This window comes from Zerene cesonia, chromosome 10 (genome assembly GCF_012273895.1).
Source record: "Zerene cesonia ecotype Mississippi chromosome 10, Zerene_cesonia_1.1, whole genome shotgun sequence".
In the NCBI taxonomy this organism is placed as follows: Eukaryota; Metazoa; Arthropoda; class Insecta; order Lepidoptera; family Pieridae; genus Zerene; species Zerene cesonia.
In genome coordinates, this window is record NC_052111.1 from 1 (window position 1) to 17961 (window position 17961).

Consider the following 17961-nt stretch of genomic DNA (forward strand, 5'->3'; position numbering starts at 1 on the left):
AATGATTGTAACTCATTTGAATTTAGATTTAGATTAATTGAGTTTAGTATCGATTAGGATTAGTAGCACAAACCGTAACATTTTAAGCGGGAAAATGTATTCGTCTCATAAATTAATTATAAATAATTAGGAATTAAACGCTTTTTAACGGATTTTAAACGCGATTTATTCATTGTATTATTAACGAATTAATTAAAGCTAATTGTTACAAACAATATTAATGAATTATAAAGGCTATTAACGAATGATTTATAATATAATTTTATTTTATAATACTGGCAACTTTTAGTACATAAATGCGTATTTAGTAGAAAAAATAAAACATCAACAACAAATTAATTAGAGTGAATACGTTAATGAGTGGTTTCATCGTTGGATATAGAGGGAAAATAGTGCATAATATAAATATTTACTCGTGTTATGAATACACGCGAAGTTTCCAATAATTCATGAAGCAATAATTCTAAAATTGACTAGTGTAAACAAATATTTACATTAAACAACGCGCAATTATCATTGCGTGGAACGTTATGCATAGAATAAGACTTGATTGGATTATCTAGCACTTAACGAGCAATAAAGATTGTTGACTTTAACATTATTCAGTTACTGGATGGTGGAATTTAATGGTATTGAATGCAGTTTGATGACAATGGATTGTCATCAACATATTCCATTTTTATCAAAAAATACTTTTATTTACGTTAAGTCAAAGGAGAAAGGACTTATTGTACCAGTCCAACATGGCATTTTCGAGTGTTTATTTACGGTATATAATATTTAGTTATTATTTATTTCGTCGGATATATCTTGGCCATAAAAATTCCATAGAATTATGCTTAGTGATGTTGTTTTCGTTTGATAACGGCATTAATCTTGCAGCTAACTGCAGATACGTGACATAATCGCAAACAATCACACCTTGTGCTCGTGGTAGGTAAAATCCCGAGAGATAAGCCAAGAGTAAGCGATTGCTTCATATACAATCGTTGCTGAGATTATAGATAGTACTTCGTAAGCTAACGCATCGTATGTAGAAGGTTTTGAAGTGACGACTTAACAAAAATACGAAGACTCTTCTACAATACATACATATTGTTTTGTGGTGGTTCCTATTTTTCATGTGATACTTGGTCAATGAATCATTCAAAAGCAGCTGGACGATCAGCCATATCATCAAGTTCACTAATGTAAAGCAATCACGCTCAATATAAAATGATTAAAACATGACCTTATGTTATCGCGAATAGCAGTCCGTTTAGATCGAAATAGTTTTACAACGTAAATTAAACTCGATAACAATCCATTAGCAGTCCCAAGAATTAGGTATGCCGCAATAAAGATGAATCGAGCTCTGAGGGAATTAGTTATAGTCCGACCTCGGCTGGAAAACGTTTCCGCTGTCGCACTTGCATCTACAAGTGGCAGCTCTTTGTCTGTGCCCCGTGTGCATAAAATGATCCAAATTTTATGTACTTGGTCCGTTTATAGTATCTAATTATGACGGCTATTAAATTGTTTATATCTGCAGTTCTATTACGTTATATCTGCAGCGCTCGTATTTTGTTTGTACTAATCTTCGTCTCGTCTTAGTTTGTCTCGTCTAGCTTATCGTTTTTGCCTTTATGACTTTTGCTTTTGGTAATCTTTTTCGTTATTTGATTATTAAAGATACTTAACGACATATGAAAAAGACTAAGATCATAACACGAAGTCTATTGGTTAAAATACAATGCAAGAATAGACATACCAGGACTTACGGTATAATATACTAGAATCTAGATTATGCGTAAAATAATACGCTTCCAATTCGTAACTCGATGCTGATATGGAACCCCGTTTGATGTTGTGGTTCCAACGTCCTTTGTGGTTAGCCTCCTGGTTGCCACGTGTCCGCTTAGCATCTAAAAGCAACGCGACACTAGCTTGCTCTATTAAATTTCATAGCATATCATACTCGTTGCCAACACTATTGATAGACACACATCCGCAGTGACATTCTCTAAGACCGTTTATATTTCATATATTGTTGTTTGAAATGCACGACGATCCTGTGCTAATTAGCGGTGCGCAATAGTTCTATAAAAGTCACCTCAGACAGTTTAGACTTTAGAGGATGTACGTTATGTATTATTATTTACAATCTCGATGGCTAGACTGAAAACCACTAAAACGTTAAATAGAAAACCGTCTGCATTGTTGAATGTGTGTTCGGGAAGTCTGGACTGGGGGTTTATCGACCGTCTCGTCTGCAAGGGGTTCATGATCTTTGTTTTTGTGTCTTAACGTGACCTTTACTCTTTTAATTTTAGTTTTATATCATTGTTCTTTAAAATATTCCTTGGCTTAGTCTTAATGTATATGTTAAGTTAATAGTGATTTTTCTAAGTATTGAATAAAGAAGATTGAATAAATAAACGACTTTACGTTGTGCGAATTAGAAAATGTCATAGATCTATTAGATTTGAATTTAATCGACTACGTTATATCCACTCTGCCTTCTGGAACGCTCTATTAATTAACGTTATTAACAGTTTGTTAAAAACATTTCGAATCATTTGCGTTAGCAGTCAGGCTCCAGGTTATGTTGGCTTCAGCCCAAGTCTGGACTTCGTTTCTCCTTGAATGAAACCTATAGAAAATAAATATAGTCGAAAATATTTGCGTCCATTCTCATTGGATAATCGGAATTAGCTAGAAACAGTGGCCAGAATCTGAAATCAACTTTATAAAGCGTAAGATTTATTTAAATTTTACGCGTTGTTGTCTTTCGTCCGTAACGTTTCTTGCCAAAATTTGTGGCGTCGTTCAAAAAACGAGCACATGGCAGCTTGGTAACCATATAAATACGATACAAAGAAAAATATGCGTTAGTAAACATTTCTGGTCTAATTATAATTTGCATTCTATATCTGGCCGAACATCATCATCATCCAAAAGGTATTCAGGTACAATGTTATCGATTCGAACGAATGCACGACCTAAATCCTAATTAGGGCATTACATTATTATCTGCATAATCCATATATGCATTTATACAGCTCCATTAACTATGTTTAACGTAAGCAAATGTTTTCTTAATAGCAACGCGTAAATAAACCGGCAAATTAAGGCAATTGTCCCCGTAAATAGCGGTGAATGTATCATAATGAAGTGTAAATAGTGCGTCGTACAAATTTGTTGTTATTGTTGCAGCTGGGCATTCGTTCTGTGGCGACATTGATGGAGTTCCGCTTGGACAGCGCGGAGTACTGCCAGGCCCAACACAAATAAACTCGAGGGCATTTCGAGGAGGCAAGGTAGTGGGGTGTTCCACTAGACCCATGCTGCCGGGAGCGCGCTTACACGCACCCAAGCATTTTGCGATTATTACCCACCCACAGGTACGTTGAAATTGTATTTTTCTTTCTGTGACGATAGATAATTTGGTATAAATTTGTATGTAACACGCAAACATCTAATAAATTTCCAAATAATTGGATCACGGTGATCCAATTTTGGATCAGACCTTTAAACGCAAATGAACATACTTGGTATAAATAACTGCTTGTGTCACGACTGTAGGGCTGCGTATGTATCTTGCAGTGTCCAAAAACACCTGTAGTCACGAACCTTGCTTAGAAACATGATTTATCATTTACCAAGTTCAATGTTAGAGCAATAAGCGTCCACCTTTATTGGCATAACCTTGGATATGGATTCATTTGAGAAGCGTATATCAATGTACACAATTAAACGATTATTGCGTTGTGTTTACTATTATGTTATCACAGCTTGTGTACATACAGCCAAGGGGCAGCCGGTGTGAACGCGCTAAAAAGTGACGCTCGCTTGGCAGTCTCTCAGAAAACAGCGAGCTCCACTGGACTAACTCACATGACCGAAACTTTACAATCTGTATTCTATTTTTAAAAGCAGTTTTTTCTCCCGTTCCCGCTTTGACGCATTTCGAAATTGGAATTCATCTTTCGCGATTCATGTATTAATAAAATGTGTTTTTTGTTTCAGTTACCTTAGATTCGAACCCTTCTAATTGGAGCATATCAGTTCCCGACGTTGAATCATTAAGCAAGCTTATGTTCACATAATTTCATATTAGTTTCGCAACCCAATTCGGAACCTTCGTTTATTAGTATTCGGATGTGCTCAAGTGTTTGAAAGCGACCTCCATGTGGGTGGCGCTCATTATATAATTGGACCCTTTCTAAAAAAAAGTCACGAAACTGAAGTGTGTTGTGTGGAAATAGAGTGACAATTTGTCTGTAGACTGACGTACTACGAAGTGACGCGATTGAAACCACCCAAGTGTGAGATAGTGCGAGAGTCGTCTTGTGGTTCGACAGCAGCAAGTAGACAGCAATCACCATGAAGCAGAAGGACATCAGGCCGGCGCCGTCTCTCATCGAGTACAAGAGTATGCGCTTCCTCATCACTGATCGCCCATCGGACGTCACCATCCAGTCCTATCTACAGGTATGCGGTTTTCTATGCTTGTTAAGAGGGTGGTGATGAATAAAAAAAAATGTATATAGAACATACGATGAAATTAGGTAAAATAAGTTAAATCCTTTAAACTTTATCTTCATTTGTTATCGATAATATTTAGAAAAAACATGTTTATGTGGCAAATTAATGAATTAACTATTTATCGAATGTTTGGAGATGAAATACCATAAATCTCAACACAAATGCGCCTATCTTGAGGAATCTTATCTCCATTTCCTGTCCCGAGAGCAATTTGCAGAGCGCTTTCTGCCCTCGTTTTTCGAGTATCTTTGATAATTGCGGTGCCTATGGCCGGCTCGCCTTATCTCTCCCGACATTACAAGGCGTGTTTGTAAATATTTTTTTATTTATCTTACAACATTCTCATTTAATTTGCGTCGTTAATAACGGTATTGTCTGTCCTTTGTACGTGGTATTAAGAAGAAGCTTCTACGCGTTATGGAATACGCTTTCTCATAAATCGCGTTTTATGAGCTCGCAAAACTATAAAATTAGTGCGCACCTAATTCTTGTTTTGTCAAGGGTTAAGCATCACATAAATACAAGTCGCCTTACCTGAATCCTTTTGACAAACTTTACCTGCAAGATGGGCTTGAAACTTTAAACTGTAGCAGTACATTTTATTGCTTTCCTAGAATGTGTGCTCTCGCTCCTGTTCCCACCGATTAGGGCCAGAGAATAGCCCATTGTCCTCCTACAAAAGCCAGGTTTTCAATGGTTCGTATCACCATTTCTATTGTTAGCAAGTACAGTAACGGGCCAGAACGTTCATTAGTTATGGTGTGAATTTAGAAATAATATTTTAGTAGATTCCGTTCCCGGCTTCGCTCGTGGTCAAAGGATTTACCAATAATGCGATATTTCAGTAAAAAAAAGTTGCCTATGTCACTGTCTGGGTAGGTTTCCTAACCACCTCATATATAAAAATTTAACAATAAAATCACTGTTGCGCAGTGGAAGATGGACAAATAAACACACTTTCTCAGTTTAAATATTAGCAGGGATTGGAACGAAGTTATTTATTACGTTATAGATTTTCTTCAGTAGTGTAGTTTAAACCAAAATATTAAATAAAATTAAGTAAATGAAGTACCTGAATGTACAAAAATTGCGTAATTTCAATTCATTCAAACCCCGAAACTTTTTGTACAAATATTAAACAGTACTTAAATTATGCGAATAAAAGCTATTCTTAAGATCAGAAATTATGATAAGTGTTAGGTAATCTATAATGTATTTTAATACGATAAAGTCTTTATGGCGGTATGATATTTCGAGTTATCACTTTAGAATTTATCATTCGATAACGAAGGCTATGACGAAGTATTAAAATGTAAATCACGGTAAATAAGTGACATATAACATATTGATGTCTATAAAAAGGGCGCATGCCTTACGATTTTTTTTCTGTATAAATCGATATCTATTTATAACCTTAAGAAGCAACATAAACAATTTCATTTGTGTTCCGTTTTACATTGTCTTGCTCTTAAGAGCCACCAAAAAATTGTCATAGATTTATCCTTCTTCGTGTTCTAAATTCTAAAACAAAACTCAAAATACCTTAGGTTGCGCTTCTTTTGATGCATTTTCTTATTTTTCCTACTTTACATCGATAGCGTTCAAGGCTAAGAAGGTTTTGTAACGTTTATTGCCGCTGCGCTGTCCACTTCAATGAAAGTCATTATAGAATGGTCTCGAAGTTATGGTTCACATTCTTTGCGCATGTTGCTAACCGCATTTTTCGGTCCAATATCTTGTACTTTTTAAAGGATTAGCTTCCGACGAAGATAGTGTATTATCTGTATCAGATACATCAAAATAATCTATTTCGGTGATGTTATATAGCCTAAAGCTTCAAAATTGAGCTATCTAACACTGAAAGAATTTTTAAAATCGGAATCTCTTCAGCTTTATAATATTAAGCATAGATGATCACCACTGGCTTACAGCACACCTTCGTTTCCAGGAACTGCGGAAGCACAACGTGTGCACGGTGGTGCGCGTGTGCGAGCCCAGCTACGACACGGCGCCGCTCAAGGCGGAGGGCATCGAGGTGCGCGACCTCGCGTACGACGACGGCACCTTCCCGCCTGCCAACGTGGTCGACGAGTGGTTCGAGATCCTGCGCGATAAGTTAGTAGCTCTCCTTCTGTATTGGTATACATTCAGTACGGGACACGCTGGTAATATAACACATGGCGAGATGCCCGCCTTAACCTCCCAATAACTTATATGCTATTCCAGATTATATAATCATCAAAATCTATACCTTTTTTTTTGGAGTTAGATTGGTTAACAAATTATTGTGAAATTGTTAGATTTACATCAACAGGAGTAATGAGTAGAGTGGCGCAATGGTCCAAAGTAAGCCTCTGCATCCGTCTATAAGAGAACAGAAGTTACGATAAAGGGATGATATGCATTTCTTATTCATCATTTTCTGTAACATCTAATAGAAAGAAAAGACTAGTCCAATAACGTTTTTCGCAATTAAAAAACCAAATTCATTTAAAGATAGGTATTATATATAACTACCCTATCTCGTTCATATCTACTATATATAAAATGGGGTAAATGCTATTGCCGAAAGCGAGGGAGAGACGTCACTGGAATATAAAGTATTCGAAGAGCTCCGAAAACTTTCTTATGTCAATAATTGCGATTCAGACTGAATAACTTTCTTGGGGCCACTCTTCCCTAAAAAAGAGCAATATAAAATTAACCTTGGCTAACATATTATGCTCAAGAATTAGTTTGTCCGTGGTTATATCTGAAATAAATAGTGCAAATTCGATGATTATCCTTGCATTGAAGAGTACTTTCAATTTATTGATAAACAATATCATTATTCGAACAATAGGAGTAAAAAATAAAATGTAACAAAATGAAAACAAAAATTCCATTGAGACTAGACAAAATTTCGTGAGTGAGCTAGTTCTGTACTTTTATAAAATTTTCACTCTTGGTTTGTTATAATACCAGTCAGAGCAGGAGAGTTTATTTACTAACGTTCGATGTAAGCAGTTTCCCTCATCCAAGTACTCTCTCGTATTGGGGTCACTGCATATCGTTCATTTGTTATTCGCACCATAAGATCGATGCTTTAGGCTTTTAGTACTTTCATATCTAGTAATAAAATAAGAAACATTTGTTTTAAAGTGATGGAATGGGATAAAAGAATTTGTGACACAGACATTAGGATATAGTTTGGGTATACAATTTATTAACCTGTTATTATTTATCGTCATGAAAATATTTCCACGATTTTGAAGAGTAGTATTTTTAGAACAACTTTCTCCTCGTTATTAATTACTTGAAGAAATGCACGGTAAAATGACATTGCGAGATGAGAAATTAAGTACGACGAGAATCTTCCAGAAGTTTCCGCTCATTCTAAATGAAGCACGTGGACACGTGCGTTCCATTCTCTCGACGCAGCTTTTTTCAACAAAAGTGCATAGCGATAAAATTGCACGTGTCTCGTCTCTTCGCAGAATTGACACTTATTGATAAATCAAATCGATTTCTCGGTAACGTTGTGACGCGTTAGACCGATCGTGTGTTTTAAATTTAATAAAAACGAAACGCAGGTGTTAGACGTGCGTCACTTTCAAACACATTAGTCACTTTATTTTGCCGTTAAAAAAAATGTACCAGAGAATTCGTATTTTTTATGACTCATGAATGAATGCGTGTATGTGTGTTTATATACTTCAATGAACGTCTCAAGGACAATTTATATTTATTTGGAGAACGTTAAGATTTCTCTCGATGTAAAAATAGAGTGTCCTTTGGAAATTATTTTCGGGTAATGCCGCAATGGCCGCTATTTGTGCTAACTAATGTGCTAATATTATTTTGCTATTGGTTTAAACGGTATAGAATAAAGCCAACATCAAAATACTACTTAAAATTAATATGTCGAGTTATTTAAATTGCTACTAAATGTAAACTGTTAATGAGTAGGTACTTGTTATCGGTAAAACTGAAAAAATAGGAATAAAATATAATAGTAATGTTGGACCATTTACACGTTCGTCTTTGCCAAATACATGTATAGGAAATAAAAGTATTATTTACTAGACATTTATGTGTTTGCTATGAATTATATATTTTGTTTCCGCAAAATGGCGTTTAATTTATATTTTTATTCTTAAAGTCGTGACTAGCTCATATAATCTTACAATGGCGTAGTTTTATCGCTTTTAAACTTATCACATCCGGAAATCTTATACAAATCCTATCATTAGGTTTTGTTTGTGATAATTATCTTATTATACCTATCTCTTTTTAATTAAGTGAAAGATAGAATCAGATACATCCGATAATTTGTGAAAATTTCCCCGTATTTTTATTTTTGTTTTGAGCTAATTGCTTGGTTGCTGACTCCGAAACTTCTATCTGGCTGAAAGCCATAGTATACAAACAAAATAATTGATTTAATATAGATAGTTAGGCACTTATCTCTTTATAAGTATCAGGGTAGTATAGTAGATTTTCATCAATTGAAAATCAGACACGTGAACGTATTGCGGCATATCAGGACCAATAAATAATGAGCGGGGACTTCTGGGTTAGATTGCTGATAAAATATGTCAGATTAAGACAATGGAGCTATCCCGTCATCACGTTTTTTTTGTCAGCTACCGTATGCTACCTATAACTGACAAATCCAACAATGTCGTGAAATTTGTGTTTAAATTATTTCATCATCAGCAGCCCATATATTAACTATGTTCCCACTGCTGGGACGCAGCTCTCCTATGAGGGTTCAAGCCATAATCTCCCACGCTGGCCAAGTGCGGGTTGGCAGATGTCACATGTCTTCGAACTTTTTTTGTTGATGATGATGATGTGACCAAGCACACTTTGGAAAATATCAACTAAGCCAGTAATATATCTACACAAAACATAAATGCGAGTAACGAAATTTGATAAACTGCTTACTAAATGAGCAATATTTGTAGGGCACAAAACAAGCCGGAAGCCGCGGTGGCGGTGCACTGCGTGGCTGGGCTGGGCCGCGCGCCCGTCATGGTGGCCATCGCGCTCATCGAGCTCGGCATGAAGTACGAGGAGGCGGTGGAGACCATTCGAGAGTGAGTCGCTTTTTGTATATGATAATAATGGCTTCACACTTGACTTGACAAATGCTAACAATATTTTATTCGTAAAAGCTTTAAACGTAATGATTTAATATCATTACATCGTTCGTTGCATATTCCTATTATCAACTGATCGACAAATTTAAAATATTGGTAATCCTATTAATGCAAAGAAGTAACAATGTGATTGCTTTAGAATTCACCTTACTAAATCAGAAATAATGTATACGATTATAAATCTAAACAAAAATCATTGCGCTCTCATTTCATATATTTTTTCTGTAAAATTAAAATGTTCCACAAATATTCCAGTCAGCGTCGCGGCGCCATCAACGCCAAGCAGCTGTCGTACCTCGAGAAGTACCGGCCCAAGTCGCGCCTCAAGAAGAACGGCCACAAGAACTCGTGCTGCGTGCAGTGAAGTGACAGCGAATGTAGCTCTGCTTTCACACACACACTACACACGGGAGCATAGAACACTAACACAATGCGGGCGCTGCCACACTATCCACTTCTTGACACATGACATTTGACACTTATCTATGACTCGATTATGTATTTACTCTATGGTTTTGACATGTTCCTTTTTTTGGATTGGGATTTGTTTTTTTTTTTAATTTTGTGACTTAATGATTTTTGGTATTCGTTATGGATTATCTAGCTGTGATAAATTGTTCTTTTTGATACTTAAGCAATATTTCGGATTAATTTTTTATTTGATAAGTGAAAATGCCCATCCGGCGGATAGTGTAGTAGCACCCTACGCGTCATTTGACGTTGACAATTTATTTTCTATATTTTTTTTTTTGTTCGTGGGGTCGTAACCGAAATCTAAAAAACAGCTTTCTAAACACATTCCCGTTCAGTTTCAGCTCGGATTTGGTTATGACTCAGTTCCTCCGAAACCGTCTGACATAATTTTGCTACGAAATTTAATTGAATGCCTTACTGTAAGCTAATATAACAGTGTCCATGTGTTGCGATCTTGTGTTCCGACGTAAGCTCGATTGGCTGATGATTTAACGTCTTGCAATATGCGACTTGAAATTTCGAACTGTCCATAGAAAAACAGCGGTTGAGTTTAGGTCGCAGCCCGCTCGCGTTATAATGCGTTACCCTTGTGCAGTACTGCGTAGTGGAGTCGCAAGAAGCAAACCACGATTTGTGTTCATAGGTGAATCAGTTACTGGGGTACATAATAAAATTCAATTTCCATAATAAAATGTTGACTCGATGACACCCTTACTTAATTTTTCTTTAGATTTCGTTATTATCTTTGTGTGTTGAAATCATGATTATATTTTTTCCTATGTATTTTCTTTAGAGACTTATTATTATTAATAATTTATGACATAATAGAAGAACGCGTTTGTGTTTATAATTTAATTAATTGAATTATTTGACAAGAATAATATAATCGTCCCAATGCTTTCGATGTTTAATTTGAATAGTGTTTTGAAATACGAATTTCTGTCTTCAGATTATAATGACTGGAGGGAATATTAAATGCATTAAAAACACGATTAAACTCGATCCACAAATGTTCCAGTTAAATATAGCTCTTTGATATTATTTTTCTATTTCTAATTTTATGAAAATAATCGAAGTATATGATTGTGTAACCACGAAGTCACATTCATAAATAAAAATATTTATAAGCAAATACATTAATGTTTTATTTATATCCATCGTTATTCATTATTCAAGGTAATGTAATCGATAATGGAAGATTAATATGCGTGACTGTTGCATAAAAGTTGCTGGATGCTGAAAGCTGGATGGTTGCACTTCCTAAACATGATATAAAACGGTTATTGAATTACTACTTATAAAATTCTTGTTAAACAACTTCTGTGATGGCAGCAGAATCTGAAGATTATATATATATATATATAGATATAATACTTGTACATGAAAGCACAAATATTTACAAATAAAAAGAAATAATTACAACACTAAGTGCAAATCAGGTTAGCTTATCGCTAAGACCGCGCAACATTTCCGACTTCGGAATCTATGTACAAATCCATTATATGGCCTACTAGACGCTCGTCCCGCCTCCGCCGTCTCCGGATATCAATACTTCTGTTTTATCCCAAAGGAGCTCATATCGGGATAAAGTTTCCTATCATCCAAGTCAGCTCATTCCCTGTCAGTATACCAAAATCTGTTAAATGGTTTCAGCGTGATTGACGGACAAATATTCAAACAAACAAACTTACATTTATAATATTAGTGTGATAACTATAATAGTAAATATTAAAAGAAAACAAATATTTGCAATTAAAACTTTTTATTAAAAACAATAATTTGTACTGTCTTTTAAACTGTGAAAAATTTAAAATGTGATGTATAAAACTTACGTATATCTTAAGAAAGTTAAAACTTAAGTATTAAGTAAAATCAACATATCCTATTATAATACAACTCTATTTGTTTTAAAAGATTTCTCGTGTGTGACAAAATTTCGGATAAATTCAATAGTCTTTCGTTTTGAATAAAAACTTTTTGTTTTTTTTGGTAAAGTTAATTAAATATATTTAAAAACTAGAAGTATATAATGAGCAGAAATCAAATATTTTGACCAAAAACATTTCCCCCATCAGCAATTTTAAGTGTGATTCGATGAACTATTTTAGACATTTTCACATTCGTTATACAACTTTAATAATTAGAGATTTAACTGGACAAACATTAATTAAGGTGCTTAATACAACTCATTCTTACATTACTTTTTTATTTCTTGGGAACGTATTTGTGCACTTTCCCGCCATAGCGCGCGATGAATGCCTTAATGTCGAACTTGCGCTTACAACCGTCATAGTTCATGTATCGAATCTTGCCAAATACAGCGCGTTCTGCCCAGCCTTGGTCGTGGATCCCACATATTGACCACATACATCCTGTTAATCATAAATAAGATATATTAAACACTTGCTTGACTCTGCCGCTTTACTCGGATCCGATATAGTATTCGGATAAAAAGTAGCCTATTATGTATCCATTCTATAATAATCTATCTCTGTACCAAATTTCATATCTGGTCAGCTGTTTAAGCGTGAAAGATTTACAAACACACATGCATACCTTGCTCGAAACATTTGCGTTTGTAATACCTACTAGTAGGACAAATAAATGACAATACTATATACTCCTTATATTATAATCCTGCTCGAGGAATGCATATTTTTTCATTTATTTTATCACGCCAATCCACATACTCCTTGTATGCTGCTCGGGGAATCTCTATGGAATAAATAGATCACCAACAGACCCGCCTAAACTAGCATACTAGTATGTTTAGGTATACGTAAAAAATTAGTTCTGGCATCGCACGTGAGCGTACGTTAGTTACGTTAGAAAGAAGTGTCGCTAATTGCAACTGTTTTGTCACGCCATTCACTAAGTTCAAGCAGTGGTCTTTATCGCCTTAGCAACATTGATATAATCTTTATGGGTAAATAATTTTTCCACAGAACATCGATCCCATTTATTTTGGAATTATTTTTATGCTTTTACAGAGTTTTGTATTTTGATTAATCGTGCATAATACTATATAACATTTTATGCGAAAGTGTGTTTAGTTCTCTTTCACGTCACAGCGGAGCGATTTTATAATATGATTTTTATATCTGGAGATAGTTAGGTGGAATATAGGCTAGAGAGTGGGTATAGGAACATCTCATTCATGGGAATTTCCTTTGATTATGCGGGTGAAAACCTACTACATATAATAATAAATTCTTAATTTTTTAAGCAATAATTTAATATTATAATGCTGAATAGTTTGTTTGTTTGAATGAACTAATCTCGGGAACTACTGGTTTGATTTGAAAAATTCTTTCAGTGTCATTTATTGAGGAGGGCTATAGGCTATATATGTACCACGGGCGAAGGCGCAGCCGCTAAGACCGCTAGTATATAATATTCTGCTTACATAAATTATGTCTTGATGTTTTGCATTATATGGCATTATATAGAATATCCTACTATCCCGCCATGGTGGTTTAACTCTATTGAGACAAGGAATTGGCCAGAAGTTCGATCTCTAGTCAAAGCTGTCTCATTAATCTAGTTATAAGTATATTTATATATTACGTTAAAATTAAAACCCGTTTAACGCACTTTTTCCAGTATGAACTAGTTTTTAAAATGCCTTTTTTTAAACTAGAATTAACAAATGCACTAAATTGAATATAAACGCGTTAAAACTAAGAGTTCTCGATGTGAAACGTAATTTTCAAGGGGTTTTTAACCAATATTATAATTAATACAAACTCACCCGTATAACCATTAGAGTCCCTGCCATCCACGCTATAATGGTCATTCATATATATCGAGTATTTGAGGGCATCTTCAGGGCTCGGCGTCCACTCGAGTATCTTCTTGCACCAGTACATCCTGAGGAAGCCGTGCATCTTGCCCTCCTTCACCAGCTGGATTTGCGCCGAGTTCCATAGGTCATCATGTGTCTCCGCTTTGCAGAGCTGTTCTAGTGTGTATATGTGGGATCGCTTGTCTTTCCTGAAATGTGCAAGAATTTATAATTACGTTATGGTCTAGTGCCAAGTTTTACACAGTGAAAATTATAAATTAAAAAAAAATCAAAGTCTCTGCTCTGTATTATGACTTGACTGAAAACTATCAACAAAGAAGAAAAGGTCAGTATATATATAGTATAAAACTTCTAAACATGCAAAAGCATTTTATTTCAATAAATTGTTTTATTGTCTCTAAGATACCTGAAAATGCCTATTTACCTATGTTATAGCCTATATAAACTCAAGCCTATAACTTTGCTATATCCAGTTGAATATTTTGAGAGAATAATTCATTGCTACAAAAAAAAGGAGTACCAACATCATACAATGGAACCAACCACAACAGTAGGCAAAAAAAGAAATTTTGTACATGGATTGAAAAAGAAATGAGTCATACCTATGATCGTCCAGTGTTTTCTGCGCCCATTGGCTGGCGCCCTTCAAACTGTCGTAATGTTCACAATAGAAGCAGAAGTTATCAGCCAATTCACTTCTCACTATTGCTTCCTCCAGGAAAGCATTTACACTTTCTGTTTGTTTGGACTTTAACGCTTGTACACATAGGGCTACTCTTTGAACAGATATTTGGCCTGTAATGAAAATTAAAATCATGTAACAAAAATAATAAGATGGGTAAGATTGGATGATTGATTGTGTATGTCACTTAGCACTACAATCTAATATATAAAATTCTTGTGTCACAGTTTTCGTTGCCATACTCCTCCGAAACGGCTTGACCAATTTTGATGAAATTTTTTGTTCTTATCCGGTATCTATGAGAATCAGCCAACATCTATTTTTCATACCCCTAAATGATAAGAGTGAGGCAGAACAGCGTTTGCCGGGTGCAGCTAGTCTTACTATATAAGTTTAGTGTAGATTTCTAGATTTTACATTTAAATAAGGATTAGTTTTATTTATCAAACTTCATTTTAAGTATTTCCTAGTACATTTATTGGTAAAAGTGTGTGGGTCCAAAAACATTAGTACTTTGCAATGTATGTAATACATTATATATAAAGTTTTAAAGTATTACTGTTTTTGTTCAACTTCCTAAGATAGTACTTTTAAAATTATTTTACGTAAAACAAGGGAAATAAAATATTAGGTAATAAAAAAGAATATTTAAGGGATGGATTGCTTATACCTTACCAAAGTGAAACCAAGGTGACAGGTTGCTCAAAGCGTTCTGTGTGGGATCATTTCTTTTTGTTGCAAATATCTTGAGTCTTTTCTCAAGAAAACTCTGGAGGGTCTTCATAGCCTCCTCATATCCAGGCCCCGCCCAATCGATAGGACCCACGGATTTATCTGCTTCTCGAGATTCAATTGCTTCATCCCAATCTATAGGCTGTAAGGATGGAGGAGAAAGAATCAGTTACTTTGAACACAACCAATAAATTAATTTATGATATTGAGATTATTCACAAAAACTGTAATTATCTTCGGACACCTCTTTATGTACTTTTGTACATTAAGTGCTTTCTAAATATAAATCAGATGGATTAATCTAATCTATTTAAAGATTTAGACAACAATGCAGAGACTTTTACAAGTCAAAAGTTGCTTTTTGCTCAAATTTTGTAAGTAATAACTAACTAAATAAATTATAATAAAAAATGTGCCTTACATAATACTAAATTACTTATCATAGACTAAGAAAAACGGTTTTTTTTATGTGGTAGTAGGAAAAGGAGTTGGTGATCACCTGGTGGTAAGAAACCAGCACCACACATAAACATTTTTTGAGGCTAAATGCATAGGAATCGCCAATTTTACTGGATAAGGGACAAGGAATAGATTGCTAAGTTAATAGTTGCTTAAATGTAAGGAAGACAATATGGGACTCTGATGCTACCAATCATCAGTGGTGGTGTGGTACCTTCCCCAGTGCCAGTGAGGTGTTGCCCAATTAATGCCAAAGCATGCTTGGCTTACATAGTAAAACTACAGATTTGGGCAACAGATTAAAAAAAACAGAATTCTATAGTTAAATACCAACAAAACTTTACCTCTGGTTCAAACTTGCTTGTATATGGATGCTTAATAACAGGAGGGTACTCTGTAAGAAACTCGTCAAGCTTGGAGTTTATCTTGTTCCTGATGGTCCTAGCTGAATATTCTTGTTTGTCTGATGCAATCCAACATGGCACTACATTGTGTGCATCCACCTGGAAGAAAGTAATTGTTTTAGTTGGAATTTTTAGAAGAAATTGCAGTAACTTGACTAGTCAATAATTATTGTGAGGATTTTGTTTTAGTAATGATTTCTATTAACAGCATCTAGTTTCATTCTATACTACCATATACATTTTATACAACTTTTAGTGGACATGCAATATACCTGTATCAACGGTACATCCTTTTTGAGCTTCTTTTTGACTCCTTCCAGCCACCCCATTGGTACTCGCAGTGGGTTGAAATCACACACAACTGCCCCTATCTTGTGAGTGATGACCCACTGAGGCAGGGCGTCCGCCCCACTGCCTTCTAATAAGTGAAATGATATATTCAATTTCTTACATTCTTCTGCAACTTTTTCTAAACCTGAAATATTACTTTGAATTTAAATACATTTATCTAATATTTGTATCATATTTTAGGTTTATTTTTTTAATGAAATATAGAATAGACAAATCTCCAATACTATATATAAAGCTAATAAAAATAACATCATCATTCTATCGCGAATGTCAATTGAAAATAGTAACGAAATAAACAATATTCACCTTTTATTAGAAAATGGAACTGCCGCACAGAGGCATCTAAATACTTGGCAATTAAACAGAAACATACATGCAGAGGTACCTCATTCTTCAAGGCCAGTTTCTGGGCAAATAAAAATGCCCAATTATCTTGCACGCGGCTGTCCCTTGACATCCAATACACGATGCCTTCACAGCTATCAGGTACCATTTGCTCGTGAGAGATAATTCGCAAACGCTTTTTGTTGAACTTATACTTTAATATAGATTCTGCGGTATCTTCCCGCTTTTTCTGAATACTGTTCATAAACTCTGCTAAATTAGCTTTGTTTTCTCCACTAGAGGAAGGAGTGGAGAGTTTTATCTTCTTGGCAGCAGAAGCCATTGTTAAATATGTAGTTATGCCTTGTTTAAGGTTTATTTTCATTTACTTTTAATTCAAAATAACAAATATAAAACTACAATTAACGCAATCGAGTTCGACTTCATCGAACTTCGAAGATGTTTGACAAATGACAATTGGCATTGACTTTTCCTGACGTTTACGGTTTACAAGTACATAATATTTTATGTAAAACCTATGATTTATATAGTACTAAGGGGCAACATTGAAAACGTTTGCCAATTAGGTAGGTACTTGAGTAAACTAAAACTCAATCGTGTATGAGTTTTATTTTAATTAATGGTTGGACGGTAGAGGAACCCTGAACCTTTTAAGTGAAGCAAAACCCTGAACCTTTTAAGCTGAAACGCAAGCTTACGCCGCCCTCTCGCTAACGACGGATTGTTCCCCGCTCCACTATCCCGTTCCCCAAAGCCCCGGCCCCAACACCGGCCTACCGGAGAGCGCACGTCGAAAGGTCCTCCTGAGATACACGCGGGGGACCCTCCGGCGCACTTTTATAGAGGTTAAACCCCGAACCGATTGAAGAATAAGGATATCTAAAGAGAATCCTATTCTCTATCTATGTCTATAAACAAATGTATGTTTTTTATGAGGACCGAAAAGTGAAAAATTAACACCCATTTAAAATTTAAAATAATTTATATTTTAAAAATTTGACAAAGTTGAAAACGGTTCTCAAAAGACATAGTATTTCT

The 17961-nt window shown here is 35.0% G+C and overlaps 2 protein-coding genes across 2 annotated transcripts; one reads left to right on the top strand and one right to left on the bottom strand.

Annotated features, from left to right (window-relative positions):
• The first annotated feature begins 3178 nt into the window (after nucleotides 1-3178).
• On the top strand, nucleotides 3179-11279 carry LOC119829818 (protein tyrosine phosphatase type IVA 3). Its single transcript, XM_038352549.1, has 5 exons — nucleotides 3179-3383; nucleotides 4009-4473; nucleotides 6476-6642; nucleotides 9477-9608; nucleotides 9927-11279. Exons 2-5 carry the CDS (start codon nucleotides 4366-4368, stop codon nucleotides 10033-10035), a joined length of 516 nt encoding a protein of 171 aa, XP_038208477.1. The 5' UTR covers nucleotides 3179-3383; nucleotides 4009-4365; the 3' UTR covers nucleotides 10036-11279.
• Nucleotides 11280-12156: 877 nt separating this feature from the next.
• LOC119829712 (deoxyribodipyrimidine photo-lyase) lies at nucleotides 12157-17360 on the bottom strand. Its single transcript, XM_038352351.1, has 7 exons — nucleotides 16885-17360; nucleotides 16500-16702; nucleotides 16168-16326; nucleotides 15308-15506; nucleotides 14553-14745; nucleotides 13897-14138; nucleotides 12157-12517 (listed from the first exon to the last, which is right to left on the bottom strand). Exons 1-7 carry the CDS (start codon nucleotides 17285-17287, stop codon nucleotides 12351-12353), a joined length of 1566 nt encoding a protein of 521 aa, XP_038208279.1. The 5' UTR covers nucleotides 17288-17360; the 3' UTR covers nucleotides 12157-12350.
• Between the last annotated feature and the right edge of the window lie 601 nt (nucleotides 17361-17961).